We start from the raw sequence: 21,645 nt of genomic DNA, 5'->3' as shown, positions 1-21,645 counted from the left end.
GAATGGCCCCATTTGGCTAAAGCCAAACAACGTCGTTTCAAAATGACATTAAACCAAGTTAGGAACTCCCTCCTTCCTTATTCTCTGTCTACTTCTTCCTCAACCAGGGTTTCTTCTCCTTTGTCAGAGCTTTTTCGCACACCCATGGCAGAGTCGCAGACGATGCTCTTTCATCCCAGACGATGTTGATAGCAAACTAAAAACCGCACCAACGCCAGTCAAGACTGATGAAATCGATTTTCTCTTCCCCAGCCGATCGGTTTTAGCCGGTTGTAAGCATCATTCGCCCACGTCGGTGAGGTTTCAGTTTGGCAACGAAACCGACCCCGACGCATCGGTTTTCAGCCCTAACAATTATTAATATATACTAATACTATATATTATAGGTATACATTAAATAATATAATAATACATTGATCTAATTATATATAGTTATAGACTTAGTACTAATACTATAACTAATAACTGTATTAGTAGTATTACTAATATAGTTAGTGATAAATTGGTAATACTATATTAATTAATATTCTATGTAGTTATAGTGATTTAATACAAATATATTAAGTTAGCTATACTAATATTATTAGAAACTTATACTATAATTTATACTATCACTCTTATAATATGTTAATATATTAATATATACTAGTACTATATATTATAGTTATACATTAAAGAATATAATACTTATACAATATTGTGATATATATAATTAATTTATATAGTTATTTATATAAATTATATATTTTTTTTTATTTGGTCCGATCCGATCTGGTCTAGGGTGAAAAATCTCTAGACTATAAATCAAACTGAATGAATTCGATCTCCTAAAATTAGACCGAACTGAACCAGTCTAAAAATAGTCAATTCAAATAGCTCGAATCTCACCCCTACTACTTCAAGGTGCTTGGCCATTAGAGCAAAAGAAATTAGACGAGGGCGAAACAGAAAAAAGTAAGAATGTAAAAGTTTTTCACATCCTTTATTAAAGAAAAATATTTATATTTTGAATTAATTTATAATTATAGTGAATTGTGTATTTACACTTTAACACGTAAACAACAAAAACTCAAAAATTATATTAATATTACACGGCCAGTGGCGGAGCCACGTTGGGACAGGAGGGGGCATGGCCTCCCTCCAAATTTGAAAAATATATATATATATGTTAATTTTTTTAATTTAATAAAATAATATTAATTTATCATGTATTGGCCTCTATTCTAAAAATTATTTGGGCCCATCCATAAAATTTAATCTGATATAAAAATAAACTACATAATTTTTATTATAAAAAAAAAAATCTAACTATAACTACTAGTATTTCTAATCTCTTTCTATTGTCTATATTGAAAGAGAAATAGTTAAGAATTTTGATTTAGATTCAATACTTGATGATTTTGTTTGTTTAAAAGAACGCAAGTTATAATTTTAGACAATCTATTTTTTTATTTAATATATTTGTATGAATGTCTTTCTATTATTTTAATGATATATTGTTCTTGATATATCAAATATTTTTTAATACATAAGTTGTATTAAATATATTTTATTTTTATTATAATCTTCCTATTAAATTATTATATATCGTAAAAAAAATTATATAAAAATAAAATAAAAAAATATTTTATATATATTATTCTAATTTTATTTGATCTCTCCTCAAATAAATTCCTACTCCGCCACTGAATTACACCCATTTATGCATGTGGGTATTCTTAATGTTAATTGGCAGACAATAACAATAACAATAACATTAAAAAAAAAAGAGTAAAGTGGAAGGACAAAAAGTTCTTTGCCATACAACGTGGTCTTGTCATGACAAAATCATCTTCTACAGCTCGATCCCGAGAGAACAAATATTATTTTCGATTTTTTTCCTTCATTTTTTATATTCTTAAATAATTTTCTTTTTAAATTCATAATATTATTAAAAAAAAATATCTCTCGGTGGGTTTAGTATTTCTCAAATAAAATATATATATACACAACAACCTTTTAATTTTACCAGAAATAGTTTTTTTTTTTCAAATTCTCGATGCCCCCCATTCTCTTAAATCAAAAGGTTTAAATAATAAGATAAGATGAGATAATTTTATATAAAAGTTAAAATTTAAATAAAATATTATTAAAATATTATTTTTTATTATTATTTTGAACTTTGAAAAAGTTAAATTGTTTATTATTATTTGTATAAAAATTTAGAAAAATTGTAATGATGAGATGAGAAAAAATACTTTCACTATCTAAACGAGACATAATTGCTTTCATCCTCTCGAATAAAGATATTACATTTTCATTTTCTTGTCTTTTTTTTTTTTAAACTTGGGTTTGAATTGAGTAATTCAATGCAACTATGAAGTTGAGAGAAATAATCACTCAAAATAACATTTAAAGAAAAAAAAAGGATTCACTTACAAGTTACAAAGGAGGAAACAAAATCACCTTGTGCATTATTCATATCAGTATTATTATGTGAATGATTTTTTTTTTATATTGTAGTTTTAGCAAAGATAAAGAATAATAAAATGAAATGTGAAACTAAAAAATTAATGCAAAAATAGAATAATAGTTAAATAAAGTATAGAAAATCTTAAAGAATGATATTATCTTTATATTTAAAAGTGATATTTTATTTCAAAATATCAAACCACTCTCTGTTCATGCTCATGCTGTTGATCTTGGGATTCACCATCCAAGCCTTTCACTTTCATTTCCTTTTTTTTCTCTCTATGTTTCTTTTCGAGAAATAACATTTTACATGTGAAAATGAAAAGTGTGCTTGTTGAATAATTAGATTGAAGAAAAAAATTAGTTAGAAAATAATAATTTAAGTAAAAATTAAATTATTAATTAATATATGGTTAGTATAATTGTAAAATATGAAAAAGAAAATTAAAAATATTATTATTAAAAAATAATATTATAGTATTATTTTGACTGAAATTATGACTTGAATGATTTTGAATTTATAAAAAAAATATATTTTTAGTTTAATTTTAAAAATAATTTAATACTCTTATAAATATGAGATTTCTTTAGAAAGAAATAGCACTCTTTAACTATTGAGTAATACTATATACAGTCGTGGAATTGTAAATGCCGCGCAATCGCTTTAAAAAAAAGTGGGGTCCACGATTAAAAGTTAGTTTTTTTCATGTGGGTCCTATATTAATTTATTTTTTTTAAAGTAACTATACGCTACTTGCACAACCACGACTACAAATATCATTTCTCTTGACTATTTCTTGTGCTGAGGATCATATGGATAGATATGCAAGCCCAAAACAGGCCCAAGTCAAGGGTACCCTTTTATCTTTGTTGTTGAAAGAGTTTAACAATGGAGTAACATTTACTGTTGAAATAGAAACAATACAGTAAGCAAGCTTAATTTGGCAAAGACTAGCATCTTTTGAGGCGGTCAGCCTGTCAACTTACCCTATTTTTTGGGTGGAGATTGGAGCCTCCTCTGCTACAGTACCTTTTCCTTTTTCTTTTTTAGTTATCGATGTTGTATTTTCTGTTTTTGGGTTTTGAAAATGGGCCCTCAAATTCATAAAAAATAAAAAAAAAATAAAAAAACACTTATTTCTAAGCTTCTAACATCATCATCATAATAATAATAATATTAATAATTAATATGCAGCTGGGCCTTGTAAGGTTGTGTACAATTACAGACACAGGTTTCTTGAAGACAGTGGTGGCCTTCTGATAGCATTGGCAATGGTTTAAAATTTCATTAAAATTATAACTTTTGGTTAAAGTGAAACCAATGGAGATAGAGAAATGCTTAGGAACCCCAAAAGTGTACCGAATCCTTTTTTCTTTTTCTTTTTTCTTTACTTAATGATTAAGTAAATTTTTTTAAATGGTGTTGTGAAATTTTTTTAAAAGAAAAATATTTAAGAATATAAAAAAATAATGAAAAAAATTGAAAAAAAAAAAAAACAACTGCATTCGGTGAAAATTCGATAGAAGTGTTTCAGTGATTATAACAGCACTCATGGAGATATTAATGATTATTATTATATAATATTTTATATTTTTAATAATTTTTTATTTTACAAATACAATCTATATATTAATTAATAATTTAATTTTTATTTAATATTAATATTTTTTTTCTTATTTTTTTAACTTAATTATCTAATAAATATATTTGAAAATATTTTTAAAGTAGAGTATTATTTTTTAGATGAATAGTGATAGACCAAATTTGAGATATGAATTACTATAGCTCAAAGCCCATGACATGAAACTTTGGTTATTTCAATGGAGACCACTTTTGATATAGTTAGCCAAAGTTTGACTAGTTAATGATATTTTACTAGGAGAATGTCATTGCTATCATCTGATGGCACAACCAGGTTGAGGGCTATTTAGGGATTGTTGGAAAAAATTAAAATTCTTATATCATATTATATTCTTTTTAAACATCATTTAAATATGAATAATTTTAAATTAATCATTATAATTATTTTAAATTTTTAAATAAAAATAAAAAATAATTAATTTTTTTAAATATTTAAACGAAAATTATATTAAAAAATTATATTATGATAATAATTTAATTTTATATTATTTTTTATTAAATTTTATCTTTATATAATTTTACAAAATTTCATATAACATCCCTGAAGTCACCCCTGTAGTGACTGAAGGTACTCTCTGTAGTTTTGGCACAGAGATAAAGGGAGACATAAATGTTTTGGTTTTTGTTTTTATTAGGAGCTACTAATATGTGATTGTTCAATCAAAGTCACTGAAACGAAGCTGCGAGAGACATAAATGTGGGTGGATGAAGTGTCAATCGCACCTGCAGTCTCATTAAAAGGCTATAAAGCCTTAGTCCTTCTCCCCCCGTCTTTATGATATGATTTTATTTTACCATCTCGTCTTTAAAAGCTTCCTAAGAACGAGATATCAAATGAATAATAATAATATATACATTAATAAAAGAATTTAAAATGTGATTGTGACTGCAAAGATGAGAAGCCCTTTTACTTTTCTTATGTATTAAAAGGAGGTTTCTTCTTTTTTTTTTTTTGGGTTGAGTAAAATTGCATTATCATTTATATTATCTACAATAATATAATTCCATTTCCTTACAAAAATTCTCAATCTCTCTCTCTCTCTATCTGGTACTTGATCATGTTCACCCATGAAACATCAGAATATCTAGGCTGTTCAAATTCAAGCTTCTTGCTGTTTTCTTCTGGGAAACACTGTTAAGGTACCGGTAGTTTTGAGTAGCTGAACTCTAATTCTTTCTTTTCTTTCTATCTAGAAAATTAAGCAGCTCACCACTGTCTAAAGTCATGGCTCTTGGAGGACACGAGTTCGTTCTATACATTTGTCTTTGAGACTGTCACAGTTTCAGTGACGCCCAGAAAAGCAGTACTTGCATATTTTTTGAAGATCTGGGTTGAAAACGATTTGATATCTTTGCATCCTTTTTCTTCAGAATTCGATCATAAGCGAGACATTTTCCTGACTAGTTTTCTTTAGGCTTTCCCTTCTCCTTTTTCTTTTTTGGTAAAACTTGTGTAGCTTTCAAAAGCTTCCTTTGCTTGAGACACTCGTACCATCATTCTTGTTTGAGAATCTCATTATCTTCATTCTCCAGACGCTTTACATTCTTTACATTGTTTGTGTCATTTTATTCTCCAGTTTTTGTTTTACTAGTTTTCTTTCTTTTTTGGGGGCAGAAAGAGCTACAATAAAGACCGTCTGATAAGAGATTCCTGATTCATCCTCATCTTGGATTAAGAGCTGCCCAACTTTCTTCTCAGGTACTAGCTCTCTATTTCATTTTCTCTGTTTTTTCCTTTCTTTTGAACAACACGGAAAAATCCATTATCTTTCTGTAATATATCTGACTTTTTCCTCAGATATTCTGTCTCTTGCTGTTCTCTGTTATCATAGTCCTAGACCTGGATTTTGAGCTAAAAAGAATCATGCATCCCTAAGCTGCATTGCCAACCCTGCACCTTACGCCCTCGACCGCACACGTGGCAAATCAATCATATTGATCCTTAAACCCATATTCTTATGTTGTACGGCAATGGAAGTGTGACAAAGCAATGGAAAGTCTTTAATGCAGATTTTGCATTAATAGTTCTCACATTGACCAGAATGGCCTCTTTTCACCTCCTTCGTTGAAGGAAAGGGCATGGTAGCCAGCTCAAAGTTTTTTCTTTTTGCAAGCGGTCTAGCGTCACTTTATTGGTAACAATTTCTTCTTTTTGGCCAATAGAAATACTAAACTGGTCTGCTCTTAAAGAAGGGTGACCCCACAGTTCTTCACCCATTCAAGTAAACTGCAGATACCCATAGAAGGAAATTCACATCACATGTTCTGAGCCAGAGCAAGACACCTTTCTATCCTTTTTCTTTCTTTATGGAGGGAGTTGTAGCAACACACTTTCTGTTAACATGAAATGTCATGAATACGTGAAATCCGGGGAACTTTTGCCCATCCAGGTCCGATGGAGAAAATTACAAACGTACCCCTATAGTTAGTGGGGGCCCCATCTCTCAATGGAATTGACAGGAAGTGTAGGGTGGAGGTGATATTTGACCTAAGTGTCAAAAACTCAAAACCCTTTTTCTTGAACGAAGAGGCTGTTTTGTTTAGTTTAGATCTCTTGGTCTGCTCTTAACTCTGCCTTTGCATTACTTGGTCCTCACACTCCCTAGAATCCACAAACGAATGTTAGGCTTGAGAGACCCACTGTTGTGTAGGGATGGGTGGTGGCGGTCTCGATGAATTTAACCTCGGCCCTTGTGCCTGTTTGGTCAGGTTGAGAGTCAGGCTGCCCTCAGATTTTTAAAACAGCTATTAAAGTAAGACTTCTCTTTTGTTTTGATATATTAAGTGTTGGAAACTAATGTGAGCATGTGGAAATAGAAAAAGTGGCACTGTAATCATACCACATTGTTCTTTTTCATTCATAATTATATAATGCAGGAGCTACTTGGATCCCTACTTCAGACTAACAATAATAATAAAAAAAAGGGTATAGATCCTAACTTGGAGGGAAATTTTTGAGTTGATGAAGGGTAGGGAAGGAAACCAGAAGCAGACAGTGATTGCTTGCGCAAATCTAGCTAATCTGGGCTTCTTGGGTAAGCAAGGTAAGAGGAAGAGAGAGAGAGGAGGGGCTGAGAGTTTGGGGCTTAAGGCAAGCAAAGCAACAATGCCCAGTTCAAACCGTACCATACACACCCATTTCCCTCATGTCTTGCCCACATTTAATTGGCCTCATTATGTTTAGACAGTCAGTCACACAGTTGCAGCAGCGTGGGACAGACAGAAGACACGCACACAAGGCAAAGCCTCATGTTCTCAGCTTCTTATTACAACGCAGCACAGTCTATTTAACATGTACATATATTTTGCTTTTCTTATGATAGGACAAGAGAGAACCCCATCATCAAAGGGATTTAGAAGGATTGCTTCTCAAAGGAAGGAGGAAAGTAGGAGGAAAAATCGTACGACACAAATCCCATGTTCACTCTTCTTTTCAATTAGTTCATGTTTGTTTTTCCTGACAATTATGCACCGACTCACAGTATTCTTTTTTTCTTGAGTTCTTTTGAAGGCGCTACAGAAAAAAGGCCCAACTTTTTATCTCATTTTTTCTGTGCATCTTGTAATGCTAGGCTTCTGGAGGGAGTGGTAACAGGAGCGGTGAAAGTATGGAGAGGCCTCATGTGGCTGTCACTATTCGTGAATCTCGGTTTATCTTTGTAACCAGAACGTTCGTGAAACAAATGGGTTTCCCTGGCTTATGCGTGGGTTGCTCTGGTTATAAAAGGAACCCCATTTCCCAAGTCCAATCTTCGCAACTAGCTCTGCTCTTCCTCCTTTTCTGCTTCCTTGTCTTTTGACGATGGTGTTGGTGGTGGTGATATTGGCGGGACGGCTCAATCTCTTAAATTTATGACATAGTTCTTCTCCTCCTCTTTTCTTCATTATGATGTTGTTCATACTGAAAGTTTATGCAAAAGTTCTTCCTTCTATTGACACTAACTTGCTGTTTTGGTTTTGCATTTGTGCCTTACTGCTTCTTGAAGAGAACCCCATTCCTTCAGATATCAAAGAAAGAAACGAAGCAGATAAATTTTATGCAGTAAATAGCTAGGGGGGCAGTTAAACTGTTTGCTTTAGTTTTTGGAGTCCCTGAATCTGTAGAGCCATGAATGTTCAAACACTGTTTTATTATCAATTTTCAGATTTTCTGTCAGTCTTTGCTTCTGGACGTCTATTCCTAATGTGTTTTCCTTTTCTCCTTGGAAGACGTGGGGCTTCATTGTATTCAAATCAAGTAGGAGATTTCATTTCATTTATGTATACTAACATGGAAACAAAGAAAATATATTCATGGGAATGCATCCTTTGGATTTTCCTCTTCTATGTATTGTGTTCACTCCCATTAATTTTGGTTTTGATTTTACTGCTTTGGGTGTTGAAGTGACTGAAAAAACCACGAGGGTTTGGTGGTGAGAAACGCACTTTTAACTGCAGGTCCATGGCCCCTAGAGTTTGTGCTATAAACACACAGAGCATTGGTTACAGCAGAGAAAAAAGACTGAGCAAGAAAAAAACACAAGGAAAGACAAGGAGAGTGCAGGATTAAGTTATGGAAGGGAAAGGCCCTCATAGTCGATGAAGTGTCCTATCAATTTTTTGCACTGCAATTTTGGGTTCTCTTCCTGCCTTTTTGGTTTTTGTGTGCATGTGAAAACATGGCTTTGTTTATTAACTTTATACGGAGACCATTTTCGAAGTTTTGTTATCTTTGGTGGGACCTGGAAATAATGGCAATTTCGAGGAAGAAGGATGATTTTAAAAGTTTTGGCATTTATAATGGAATTTAAATTCGATTGAATTTCATTTCCAACCTTTTTGCAAATATTTTTATTCTGGCCTTCTTTCCAGATTGGGGTTTGTTTTCTTCTTTTGTTTTATATACCCACTTGATATATTCACATTTTGTAGCCTAATATATCGGTTCTTTGCGCTCTTGAAGACATGAACCCAGCTACTTGGGAAAAATGATGCCAGGCTTGCCAAAACAAAGGAAGAGTGTAAAAAAAAGGACCCAAAAGAAACCTGTTACGACTTATTAAAGTGAAATACGGGTCTCTTCCACAGTGGGGTGGGGCTCTTTTGGTCATGTTTAAGGTGGGTTGTTATGCTGGTTGATCGTCCCCACATCTCATTTTTCAGGGAAAAAAAAGAAAAAATAGTCTCTTGAGGCAATCTAATATTTCGAATAAGGCTTCTATATATATTCTTCGTATGTGAAATATGTTAACATAATCATTATCGGTTTTATAATAAGCAGTGTCTATATTATCATGATTGCATATTGCGATTGGCCACCGTTTTTCTGGACGGCCACTCGCCTTGAACTTCCAATTTGGCCTTCTCATTAAAATGTGCAGATCAAACTGTACAAGTATCTAGTCAGAATGCATTGCAGATTTTCTGCCCCCTCACCTCGGCTGTCTTACTAGTCTTAAATTTTTGCATAATACTCAGAATATTTCTCCTATTTTTCCATCTTTTTTAGCTCCATTCCAAAAAATAATACCACCATTGCTTGTCCATGGCTAATTGTCCATAGATAGCTAGTTCTGATAACAATTGTTATGTAAATAAGGGAATAAGGGAAAATCAAACCTCCCAATACAAACATTGAGTTGCTTGATAAATATCACCATCCTAGTTGCAGTATATTATTCATGCTCATATCCTCATAGGCTTACTAGAGGAGCCATAATCCAATCTAAAGGGATGATACTTCTCTTCTTATTCAAACATCCTACGAGCCATATCCCAATAGAGGTGGAGTTGACACAACAATCTACTCCTTATTGATTCACCTAGGGATAAGAAAAACAAACAGTAACATCAAAAGAAAAGAAAAAAGAAGCCATGAAAACAGCATGCAAATAATAGTTGAAACAAATTATCTTGGTTTTAGGTTTGATGGAGAAGTTTAAACAAAATAAACCAAGGAAATGCTACTTTCCTTCTAACTCAATCATTCTAATTATTATAATATCAATGGAGTTGACACAAGATTGCACTCCCTATTTTACCCAAGGATAAGAACCACTAACAGTAACAATAATTGAGAAAAAAAGAGAAGAAACCTATGAAAACAACATGCAAACAAGGGTAAAACAACCACTTCACTTTCAGGTAACGAAAATATCTTGGAGAAAGGCTCTTTATTTTGTTGGAAAACCTAAAAGAGCTGTAATGTAGGTTCAACTAAAGAGTTGGTCCTATTTCCCACAAAAGAGTTGGAGCCGTACCTACCATTATGTCCCAGTGTCTGCCTCAGAGTACCTATAATGGAAAGCCAAACTTGCCTCCACTCACACGTATGAAATTTAAAAAATAAAAAATAAAAATTAGTTGATGAACTCTGTATCGGAAACAAACAAACCTTGATGGGGTTGCATTTTTTTCTTCTTCTTTTTTTTTTTTTTTTTTTTTTGCTCTTTGGTTCAGAAGAGTTACATCAGATAGTACGCACTGGCCGGCCACAACCTCCTGTCTCTGAAAATGGAGAGGAGCAGCAGCTGTCCCGCAGAATTAGAGTGGCTCTTATATGATATAATATCATTTAGATTGGCCCCATGTTATCAATCACGGACCAGACTATCAATCAGACCCAAGTAATCAAGTTTTGGAACCAACGAATTCAGCACCAATTTTCAGAGTTGAAAGTGTTTTATTCCATTTATATACAAGGATAAGCATCTTACTTTTCCAACAAGGAAGAAAATAGGCTTCCGTAACCACCCAAGTACAGCATCCTGATCTTAGCATCGTGGGCTTTTGATTACATTTTTCTGTTTATTTTGCTGAGGAATGCAAGGAAGGATTTCACACCAATTTCTGGCAGAAAAATCTCACCTTCTGCCCTGTACTTAAAATGTATTTTAAAATGTGAATGCCACATTATCAAAATTAACAAGTTGCATCATCCAGCTATAGAAAAAAATTAAAACATGCTAGAATTAGATGTAATTGCTATTTGACATTTACCCTTCGTTAAAATCCAAGTATTCTCCTGTTAAGTGCTCTTTAACCGACAAAAATAGTTGAAAGATGTCGTGTGTCAGTTTAAATAATCTAGGTGCTTATTCCAAAACATCTATTGGTTAGAGAATGAAACTGTATTTTTTTTTTTTTTTTTTTGACCTTTTCGGTCATGGACGAAAAGGATAATGGACTGATCTCCCTATTTGGGACACTTCTTCAAGCAGACATATCCCTATTTGGGACGCTCCTTCAAGCAACCATAACCTACTCCCAACCTCTCAAAAGGTTGTTCTCTTTTCTAATATTATCTCTTAAGATTTTCATCACTTTCTGCATTTCTCCATTATGATTATGTGATTGCCACCAACAATTACTAGATAATTCAGTATTGCCTGCAATTATATGTCTCCTCATATGCCATGCATACATTACACCTTAGCGTTTCGGCCACAGATTGGAGGGAAAACAAAGAAAGCCACAGCATTCACCAAATAGAAATCAAAGAAAAAAAGGAGAATTCACTTATCTACTTCAGATTGCCATATCTTTGAAGTAAGGAATATGGAATGGGATTTAAAATAGGATCCAAATCATGCTCAAGTCTTTCACAGCTTGCTGAATTTAGCTACTAAAGCTCAAGCTAAGCTGATCGCTGAGATGAGCCCAAAAGGGTAAAATTGTTAGACAATACACCATTGTTGCTGTTAGGAAGCATGCAAATATTACTACTAGCCGCTAAGCAACAAGAATAATTTCATATCGTGATGGCTATTTCAATTTGACTCCAAAAAAAATTCCAATCAGAATACTCACATTCACATACCACACATGTTGGAAACATTCACTTCAAAGAGATACAGAAGCATTTGAATACTAGTATCTGTTTTTTCTATCGCTAAACAAAATTCTTGTCAATAATCAGAATGGGCAAGAGCCCAAATACACGGGACATATACAAGAGCGCCACCTATGCATGATGCATATTCATGCCATTAAAATCAATTACAACCGACCAATGAATACTAATATCCAATGACTCACATTTTAATCTTTCCTTACAGGAGTAAAAAATCTATCTTCCCACACATTATGCAAATTCTGGACTTGTATGAATCCATTTTGAACCTTACAAATTTCGAGAAATGAAGTTTTGCAAGGGCTAGCAATTAGATATACTTGAGAATTTAGAGCTCTATGAATCATTAGCACAAAAACAGGCATCACTCCATGATTTGAATATAACTACTCTAACAAAGGATAAATAGGTAAAAGGTAACCCACCAAAAATTTACTAATTTGGAAATTCTGCCTTTCTGGAACACATTTCTTTTACTCTATCAATATGTTAATGTGCATGTGTTTATGTGAAACATTGGAAGAACCACAAACCTCTGATGGTGGGGTTGTAGAATACTAATCACCTAATAAGCAAGAAGACGTCCTTGGTATCCTTGAATCATGAACATAAGGAAGTGGCCAACAACCAGTAATCAATTGATTACAAACAACCATTACAGAAGGGAAACTCTTTATATGAGAGATTCATAACAGAACTTAAAGATTTGATCAAATTGTTTAAAAAACTGTTGAATTGATGACCAACATCCGCATTTTTCAGTGAAGAACCTGACTAATACAAATATAATTAAGACAACCAGGAAAGCAAAAAAATTAGCTCGCACCATGCAAAGCTGAACTGTAAAGTGATGCATCACATAATTCTCCCCACAGTGCTTCACGAAGTGGCAGAGGAATTCCATGAGAGAATATAAGTGGGAATAAAAACAGAGCAAGGTTCGTTGAATCTTCAGTACCCAGGTTTTAAGGTGCTTCCCAAGCCAGTCAGTGCGAAACCATCCTAGTACCATGTATCCCCTCAGGCTAGGTGCAACGACTAGGTGCACAGATAACCCTCTTAAAGAAAAAGAGCAATTTAAGGTTAAAAATGAAGAAAAATAATTGGCATTCAATTCTAGAGCCTAGAGTTCAAATGCCTGTAAACTGGTTGACTCAAAACATAAAACATGGCAGAGGTGGCAGATAGAGGGGAGAAGCCTGCAAATGACTATATGGCCAACACCTCTACCATTTGTACTAGATTCAAAACCTTAGAAGAATCACACCTGGAACCAATTTTGGATAATGAATATATACATTATGCAAGGCTTAATACCATGCCATACCCGAATTCACGCAAATCCATCTTTCTTACAGATAAACACAACCGGACCAGTGCAAAATTGAAGTCATGGCTTCACCCTCCATACATAGTTTATTGGAGGAGACATGCGCCATTTTGTCCAACGACCAACAGTAAACTACAGTGCATAACAACTTTTTTTAGAGAAAAACAGTGCATAACAACTGAACATTAATTAACCGCAATTATTAATAATGAACTCAATAGACGGCAATTCAAATAATATATAACAACACCTGCGAAGTTCTAAACAATAGCTCGGTGGCCTTAATTCTCAAAATCAAATACAGATGAATGATATCAAATAATAAAACATCACAAATAGTTATACGATATTATTGGTACAATGGACGTCAATAATCCACTATATATACTTCAAAAAGGAAAATCATGACGAGCAATCACCTTAACTATTGCTTGACATTCTCCAAGTACCACTTATAGGTATTAATAAGCCCATCCTTGAGTGAAACCTTGGGGGTCCATCCCAATTTGGCGAGCTTCGAGCTATCCATCAGCTTCCTCGGAGTCCCATCGGGCTTGGACGAGTCCCAAACGAGCTGCCCCTCGAACCCCACCACCTCCTTCACGAGTTCAGCCAACTCCTTGATGGTCACCTCCTTTCCACTCCCCACATTCACGTGCCCCAATTCATTGTAGCTCTCCATTAAGAACACCACTGCGTCAGCCAAATCGTCAACGTGCAGGAACTCCCTCAGGGGACTACCCGTCCCCCACACCACCACCTCCTTCGCCCCATTCACCTTGGCCTCGTGGAACCTCCTCATCAACGCCGGCAAGACGTGCGAGTTCTCGGGATGGAAATTGTCGTTCGGACCGTAAAGGTTCGTGGGCATCGCAGAAATCGCGTCCCATCCGTATTGAATTCGGTAGGCCTGGCACATTTTGATCCCCGCGATCTTGGCGACAGCGTACCATTCGTTGGTGGGCTCCAGTGGGCCAGTGAGCAAAGCGTCCTCGGGGATCGGCTGGGGCGCGAACTTGGGGTATATGCAAGAGGAGCCGAGGAATAGGAGCTTCTGGACACCGTGGCGGTAGGAGGAGTCGATTACGTTGGTCTGGATCTGGAGATTGATGGCAATGAAGTCGGCGGGGTAGGTGTTGTTGGCGTGGATGCCGCCAACCTTGGCCGCGGCGAGGATAACGAACCGGGGCTTCTCGGAGGCGAAGAAGGATTCCACGTCGTTTTGGCGAGTGAGATCGAGCTCGGAGTGGGTGCGGAGGAGAAGGTTGGTGAATCCGATTTCCCGGAGCTTGCGGACGATGGCGGAGCCGACGAGGCCTCGGTGACCAAGCACGCAGATTTTCGCCGTTTTATCGGCACGGAAGGAAGAGAAGGGAATCTTTCCTGTTGAAATAAAGAAAGCAAGACCTGGATTAGACTCGTAGGAATCCGATGGGCAATATAAGCGTTTGGGTGCGGAGCAAATTTGACAAAAAAACATACAAAATGAAAGAGATTCAGATCTTAAGAAGAACGAAATTGAAGTTGCGGTTCTTCTGGGAAGTGTCATTTCAATTCCTCATTTCATACATTTTTCTCAGCTACCAAACACGTAAACTCAATGAGAAAGAGAGAGGGAGAGAAATAGAGTACCGTTGGAGGTGTCTGCCATTGTTGGGGATTGAGGTTTTGCTCAGAGCAGTAACTCCAACTGCCGACGCTTTGCTGAAAGGTTGGAACTGGAAGTCTGAAAATGGTCGCGGAGGAATTTGACTGTTGAACTGTTAATGGTACGGGCTTTGCTACGCAACCTCCCAACGCCCCCAACACCCCCACCTCTTTTTTTAATTTTTATTATTTTATTTTTTATTAATTATTTAATATATAAATAATAAATAAAATAATTAAATTAATTTAAAAAGAATAAATTCAAAAAAAAATATTAAAAATTTGAAAAAATATTGGATGTTAGAATGTTGAGAAGTTGTGTAGATTTTTTCTAATGATATTGGGTTGGGCTCACATTTGTTGTGCAAAGTGTTGGGCTTTAAAACGTGTGTAGAAAACGTGAGGTCTAGTGAGTAATCTTTCTTCTCTTTGTTCATTTGCTAAACAAACAAGTATTTTTATTGTTGTTGATGCCATGAATCCCAATAGTATGGTTGAATGTCCCACAATGATTGTTGAGGCATTTATACAGTGCTTGGATGGTGGTTCATAAAATAAATAATAAATAAAACGTATTAAGTATAAATAAAGAAAAATATACAGAGATTTATGTAGTTTAGCATAAAGTCTACATTCACGAATTGTTTGAAGGTGACATCCATTATGTTTGGTGATTGTATAGTTTCTCATGACGTCATATAATTTTTATTACAATAGAAAAAATAGGTTTAAGGAGGGATAAAGAAGATGTCTATCCAGAGACTAGAAAGTGTAGGGAAGTCTTTCCTTATTGAGTTATTAGATCATCCAACTTGTCCCCTCCTTTTATAGAAGTCTTTAGGCTTTGTTTGGTTGCAATACTCAACTAAGATCAATTCAGTTCAGCCTAATTTTAAATTGAATTTAATATCTAAATACTCAACTCTTAAATTACTAAACTCATCTCAACTCAAGACCTCTTTATACGTAAAATCCACAATCTTTTTCAACTCAATATATCTTTAAATGTGAGACCCACAACCTTTTTCAATTTCTCATAAATAGTACTAAACTCATCTTAACATCTAAACATATCTAAACTTATTTCAGATGAGCTCTACATAACTCACTCAACCTATTCAACTCATTACTATTCATAAAGAATTCAATTCAACTCAACTAGTCTCAACATCTAAATGCAACCTATTCTTTTTTAGAATAGCTAAATCCTACTTATATCATGTCATTTTTACCCAGTCAATCAATTCCAATTGACTCAGCCCAATTCATTTTTTTATCCAACAACTGTGCCCCAAGTTCTGTTCTAATGTTCTAGGCATTGGGCTCGAGCTTGTATTTGGATTGGGCCCAAACCCGAGGCAGCACAATGCTCTCTGTTCTGAGGACCCAAGAATCTAGTCAAACTAAGGTCCTACGAGAGAGAATAAAGAGATTAGTTTTCCTTCTTTTTTTTTTTTTAATAAAAAATCGCTTCCTCTTAATATAAGATTCTAAACATCTTTATATGAAACAGTTCCCGTTTTATCTCGGTTTCATAAGACACAAAAATACAAGTAATTTTCACAAGAATTTGTTCCCAAATATATTTTTAATATATCCCACCATTTTTTAAGAGTTTTGCTACATACAAGCACAGTCGCGCACTAATCTGTATACCAATACTAATTTATTCATATTTAAAATTTAAATTAAAATTATTTTCAATAAAATCTACTTTTTGAGCAATCACATCACATTGGTGTATAGATTAGTGCACAATTATGCTTACAACTATATTTTTCCTTTTTTAAAGAATAATACTAATAGTAAATATGGTTAATCGATAAAGTGAATCGATAAAGTGTAAATGTATTTTTTTTATTTTGTTTTAATAATTTTTTACACAATTTTAAATGTTTTTAAAAAAAAATAATTAAAAAAAATCAATTCACTAATATTCACTTCTTTAATTATTAAGTAAAATTAAAAATTAAAATTAAAATTAAAAAATTCAACTGATCCTTTTTATCGGTCAATTTTATTAGTTCAATTAGCATTTTCCTTTTTTTAAAATCCAAACAAAAATTCTATTTAATAGAGACTAGGTTACATTTAGATAATAAAAGCATCTCAAATAATTTTGTGAATAGTAACAAAATTAATAATAAATAATTTATAAATAATAATAAAATAATATAAAAATATCTTAAAACAGTTATATTCCCAGATAATTTAAATGAATACTATAAAGTTTTACACAACCTCATAAAATCTAAGCGTTGGAAAAAATTACGTAGTATGGGTAAGAAAAGAATTTAGGATAAAATATAAATAAGTTAAAATATGTATTTGAATATGTTAAATAAATTGATATAAATTTTAATTTTTTATTAAAAATTAAAAAAGTAACGAATTCTGGATTATATACACAGCCTAAAGAGTTATCTCGCAAGTGGCTTCCATCGACAAGGCATCTCCTGCAGAGAGATTTGCTCTGGAAGGACCCCTCCCATGAGAAGCGTGTTCCGAGGGGATAACTTCTCCATTATATACACTCTATCTTCAATAAATACCCCACCATGTAAGGTACTGAAATATTGAAACATATTATTATAAAAAAAATTAATATTGTTTTTTTAACTCAATTTATATTGCCAAGCTTACGAGGATTAAGCCTATTTAGATGTTGAATTAAGTTGAAAATTTGATATAAATTGAATTCTTTATAAATAGTAATGAGTTGTGAATTTTATAGAATTCATTTAAATTAAATTTAGATGTATTTAAATATCAAGACGAATTTAAATATATTTATAAAAAGTTAAAAAAATTATAAATTTTGCGTGTAAAGAGATATTTACTTAAAAAATATTATGAGTATCACGTAAAAAAAAATTGAATTGATAAAAATATGATATTTAAATATTAAATTTAAATTTAAATTAGGTTAAATTGAATTTCAAACAGTAACAAATTTGTATAAAATTTAAAGAAAATTTGCATTCAAACGTCCTCTGAATACGCTCGTAGTTGCTTTTCATGCTTTTTGCGGGTACAAAAGCCCCACAAATCAAATCTTTTTGTCCGAGCATCAAATGTCTGTCAGTCACAAGGATGGCTTGGAGGCCTGAACCAAGGATCCGTAGCCAAGGATCTTGCTTCTCGAGGGGCCCCCGCAGCCGAGAAGGAACCAGAATAATAAACCAAAAAAAAAAACAGTACTAAATTAAATTACGTATGATCCACGAGAATGTGCGAAAGAACATCATTATTAGCTTTAAACCAAAAAGGAGATTTGAAACATGAGGTTCTTAATAGGAGAGATAAAAATAAAATAAAATAACAAATAAAAAAAGCCATAAATTCCTTGTCCCCGAATCTGCCTGATCCATCCACAGAAAAGAACGGTGAGCAAGACCCGTAGATGTATGGAAGATAACCCAGAAGGGAAAAGGGCCAAAAATATTTTTTTTTTTTCTCAAAAATTTTATGAGAAGTGTTACGTATATATAAAAAAAAAAAAATTATATAAAATAAACTCACAAATTGACGTGGATTCATATAATTTATTACATATATTTTGTAATAAAAATAACTTTACAATCTGACGTACCGTATCAAATCACGTCAGCTTGTGAGTTACTTGTGTATAATCTATTTATAGTTAAAATATTTTCTAAATCTTATATACAATAACTTTTACATTCATCGATATAATTAATTTAATATTAAAAAAACTAATACAATTAATCATATTAATAGAATACTATATATAACATTATTTTTTTTTCTTTATTTTCCTTATTCTTTTGCTTTCTTTCATATTTTTCTCTCTATTTTTTTGCCCCCACCCTTTATCGACAGCGTCGCGTACATGTTACAAGGTCTGGTAGATCAGGGGCCCATCCTTCTTGTCTCTACCCGAGGGAAAAAGGGTGAGAGACATATATCAATCAAATTACTTCAAAAGAGATTGTCCTGTTTTTTGGTTCGGGTCCCGCTTGGTTATACAGATGAGATGAGATGAGATAAGATGTTTTAAATAGTAATAAATAAAATATTATTATAATATAATTTTTGAATATTAATTTTGTATTGAAATTTGAAAAAGTAAGATTGTTTATTATATTTTATATTGAGATTTGAAAAATGTGTAATGATGAGTTGAGATGAGATGAGATGAGATTTTTGATTTTGGTTAACCAAACAAGGCCTAGAGAGCTGTCTTCGTGATCAATCTGTGACTGCCGCGTCATGCATGAACATCCTCGGAGCTCTGGACAAAGGATATGAGAAATGTGTGGATATGAGAAATGTGTGGACCAGTTCTTTAGTTATTTACGTGCCAAATGTATGGACCAGAACCTTCTGAGTTTTTGTTTGATCCAACAGTCCCACCAATTTTCAGGAAGCATGCAGAAATACTATTCAGCACTATTTCAATTATTACTTTTTATAATTTATTATTATAATATTAAACGATGGAAAATTATTTATAATACTTTATCTATATTTGAATAGTGTGATATCTCAATGATTAGAGGATTACCGTTTTTCAAGCTCAAGATTTACCAATATTGAAGAGAGATCATCATGTCATACAACAAAATTCATTCACGTTATAAAAATATTGTTCTTTCATTTTAATTTCTTCTTCATGATTCATATTAAATGATATTATGGATTAGTCACTACAAAAAAAAAAAAAAAAAATAAGCTTTTGTGACTAATTTATTACAACGAAAAAACTATTCGTAACCAATTCATTTTTTTTTTGTAATGAGTAGTAAGTGATGATCCTCTAAAAGGGTAGAATAGTTCCGGACTAGTGATACGTGATAATATATTAAACCACTAAGGTGATAGCTTAGTTGGTACGAGTTAATATTTTATGATTCAATATTAGGATTTCGAGTCAAGTCAAGATATAAGTTAAAATCACTTGTGATAATAAAACTTGATATTTGGATCGTGGGATGAGTTTTGGATTAGCTGGATATTTTAGAAGTATTATGGTAATAAGCTCGCCATTAAGATAGTAAATATGATTCAAATCAGACATTCTATAGTAGAGAATGACTCCTACAGTCATTTTCAAGGAAGGTTACCATGCTGCTCGCCCCAGCTCCCCTTTTTCTTAAGAAAAAAAAAAGCGATAATATATTAAAATAGAAAATATTAAAAAGTAGCTGTATCCCATTAGTTTTTGCATAAAATAATAGGTCTGCAAAGGCAAAAAAAATTATCTTGATCGCTAAATTTAACTGAATCATTTAATTAATAGAGCATTACATAATATAGAGAAATAATTTAGTCACAGGTGAATTTCACAAAAATAAACTTATAAATTAATGTGAATTGATGTAATTGTCATATTATAAAGTTAGTATTATAAATTAAGGTGTCGTTTGAATTGTGAGTTGAAATAAATTGTGATTTGAATAAAATATCATTAGAAGAGTTTTTTAATATTATTATTGTTTTGAGATTTAAAAAAATTAAACTATTTATTATTTTTTACGTGAATTTTAAAAAGTTATAATGATAAGATGAGATAAAATGAAACACTTCTTGTATCCCAAAAAAAACTTCTTTTTTATTAATAGAACTGACATTTTTTTATAACATGTATGCACGAAATTTATCTATTTAAAACTTGTAGATATCATTATTGCAGTGAAATCTTTTTGTAGTTTTATTATTTTTTTATACAACATAATTTAGAGATCACACCATGTATATATTCTAGTCTCTTTTCCTGTGCAAAAATAACTTTCTTGACCACGATTTGGAAGTTGAAAAATGTGGTTAAAATATTAGGGTATGAACTACACCAAAGCCGATCTCCACTAGTATGAGTTTTACATTTTGTTTTCATCTGCACCAACAACTCCTATTTGATTGTTGTAGTAAAATCCCATTTTCAAAGTCTCCCTCCAAATTTCCAATGCATCTCTTTAAACTATTATATGCCTATTTATTTCTTCGAAACTTCATAACATTGAATATTCAATCTGACCTTAGCCATGCCATGCAACTCAAATTTGATAATAACATTTTTAAATAAATCTGATCAGATGACTTCATATAATTCATCAGTTTAATAACTTGATATAACATAATTTGAGACTGTGTCAGCCAATCAAGATGTTAGATTGACCAAAGTTGGAAAATAATCTACATTTTCCAAGTAGTTCATCTAAATTTTCTTAATTCACGTGAACAAGACTTGGAGTATGCAACAACCTCTTTGAATGGGGGCAAGAAAATTCCATAGAAATTTGTCTATCATTTCCAACCCCACGTTATTGTTGTGTTGACCAAAACAACATTATCAACGCCACTTATTTCCATGCAAGATAGAAACAACTATTAAATATTAAAATAAAAATTTTATATATAATCATTTTTATATATTATTTACGTATTATATTAATATAATTAATTATAATACTTTTTTAATATAAAATAATTCCTTTAATCAATCGCATAACTCATTTTAAAATACTTAACTTTGATATGAAAAATTTTGATAATAAATTGACATCAAAGTAAGTTGAAATAAAAATTGAATAAAATCTTATTTTTTTAATATTATTTTAAATTTTTAAAAATTAAATTATTTTATCATATTTTATTTGAAAGTAAGATAAATTATTATATAAAATATGATAAATTAAATGACTTTTTTGGTATTCAATCGTCTCCGTATGTTTTGGAATCCTTTCATTTTTAAAAACATGAAAAACAATACAAGATTGTTCC

The 21,645-nt window shown here is 32.4% G+C and overlaps 2 protein-coding genes across 13 annotated transcripts; one reads left to right on the top strand and one right to left on the bottom strand.

Moving 5' to 3' along the window:
* The first annotated feature begins 5,008 nt into the window (after positions 1-5,008).
* Positions 5,009-8,419, top strand: LOC122295431. 9 transcript variants are annotated; one of them, XR_006238071.1, is made up of 4 exons: positions 5,009-5,233; positions 5,713-5,792; positions 5,892-7,494; positions 7,666-8,419. XR_006238071.1 is itself a non-coding variant. In XM_043104449.1 (3 exons), the coding sequence occupies exons 1-3, from the start codon at positions 7,240-7,242 to the stop codon at positions 7,891-7,893; spliced, it is 399 nt and encodes a 132-aa protein (XP_042960383.1). In that variant the 5' UTR covers positions 7,062-7,239; the 3' UTR covers positions 7,894-8,419. The 9 variants fall into 9 exon arrangements, 1 of the variants encoding a protein (XP_042960383.1); XR_006238069.1 differs by having other exon boundaries at positions 5,011-5,233; positions 5,709-5,792; XR_006238075.1 differs by having other exon boundaries at positions 5,026-5,233; positions 7,062-7,494.
* A 1,113-nt stretch (positions 8,420-9,532) lies between these two features.
* On the bottom strand, positions 9,533-15,055 carry LOC122297626 (putative GDP-L-fucose synthase 2). Of its 4 annotated transcripts, none has more exons than XM_043107736.1 (3): positions 14,887-15,055; positions 13,674-14,637; positions 9,533-9,894 (listed from the first exon to the last, which is right to left on the bottom strand). In XM_043107736.1, the coding sequence occupies exons 1-2, from the start codon at positions 14,903-14,905 to the stop codon at positions 13,679-13,681; spliced, it is 978 nt and encodes a 325-aa protein (XP_042963670.1). In that variant the 5' UTR covers positions 14,906-15,055; the 3' UTR covers positions 9,533-9,894; positions 13,674-13,678. The 4 variants fall into 4 exon arrangements, with proteins under 4 accessions (XP_042963670.1, XP_042963671.1, XP_042963669.1 ...); XM_043107737.1 differs by lacking the exon at positions 9,533-9,894 and adding an exon at positions 12,614-12,982; XM_043107735.1 differs by lacking the exon at positions 9,533-9,894 and adding an exon at positions 13,049-13,386.
* Between the last annotated feature and the right edge of the window lie 6,590 nt (positions 15,056-21,645).

Source organism: Carya illinoinensis, chromosome 15, assembly GCF_018687715.1.
Source record: "Carya illinoinensis cultivar Pawnee chromosome 15, C.illinoinensisPawnee_v1, whole genome shotgun sequence".
NCBI classification, from domain to species: domain Eukaryota; kingdom Viridiplantae; phylum Streptophyta; class Magnoliopsida; order Fagales; family Juglandaceae; genus Carya; species Carya illinoinensis.
This window is presented reverse-complemented; position numbering and strand designations above follow the sequence as displayed.

What these genes read in the sequence shown, in the direction of transcription:
- LOC122295431 (XM_043104449.1), top strand. Translation starts at nt 7,240, where the DNA reads ATGTCTTGCCCACATTTAATTGGCCTCATTATGTTTAGACAGTCAGTC. An exon ending in ACAGAAGACACGCACACAAG is followed by an intron (nt 7,333 to 7,416) that starts GCAAAGCCTCAT and finishes TTCTTATGATAG; the next exon opens with GACAAGAGAGAACCCCATCA. An exon ending in GGAAAGTAGGAGGAAAAATC is followed by an intron (nt 7,495 to 7,665) that starts GTACGACACAAA and finishes TTGTAATGCTAG; the next exon opens with GCTTCTGGAGGGAGTGGTAA.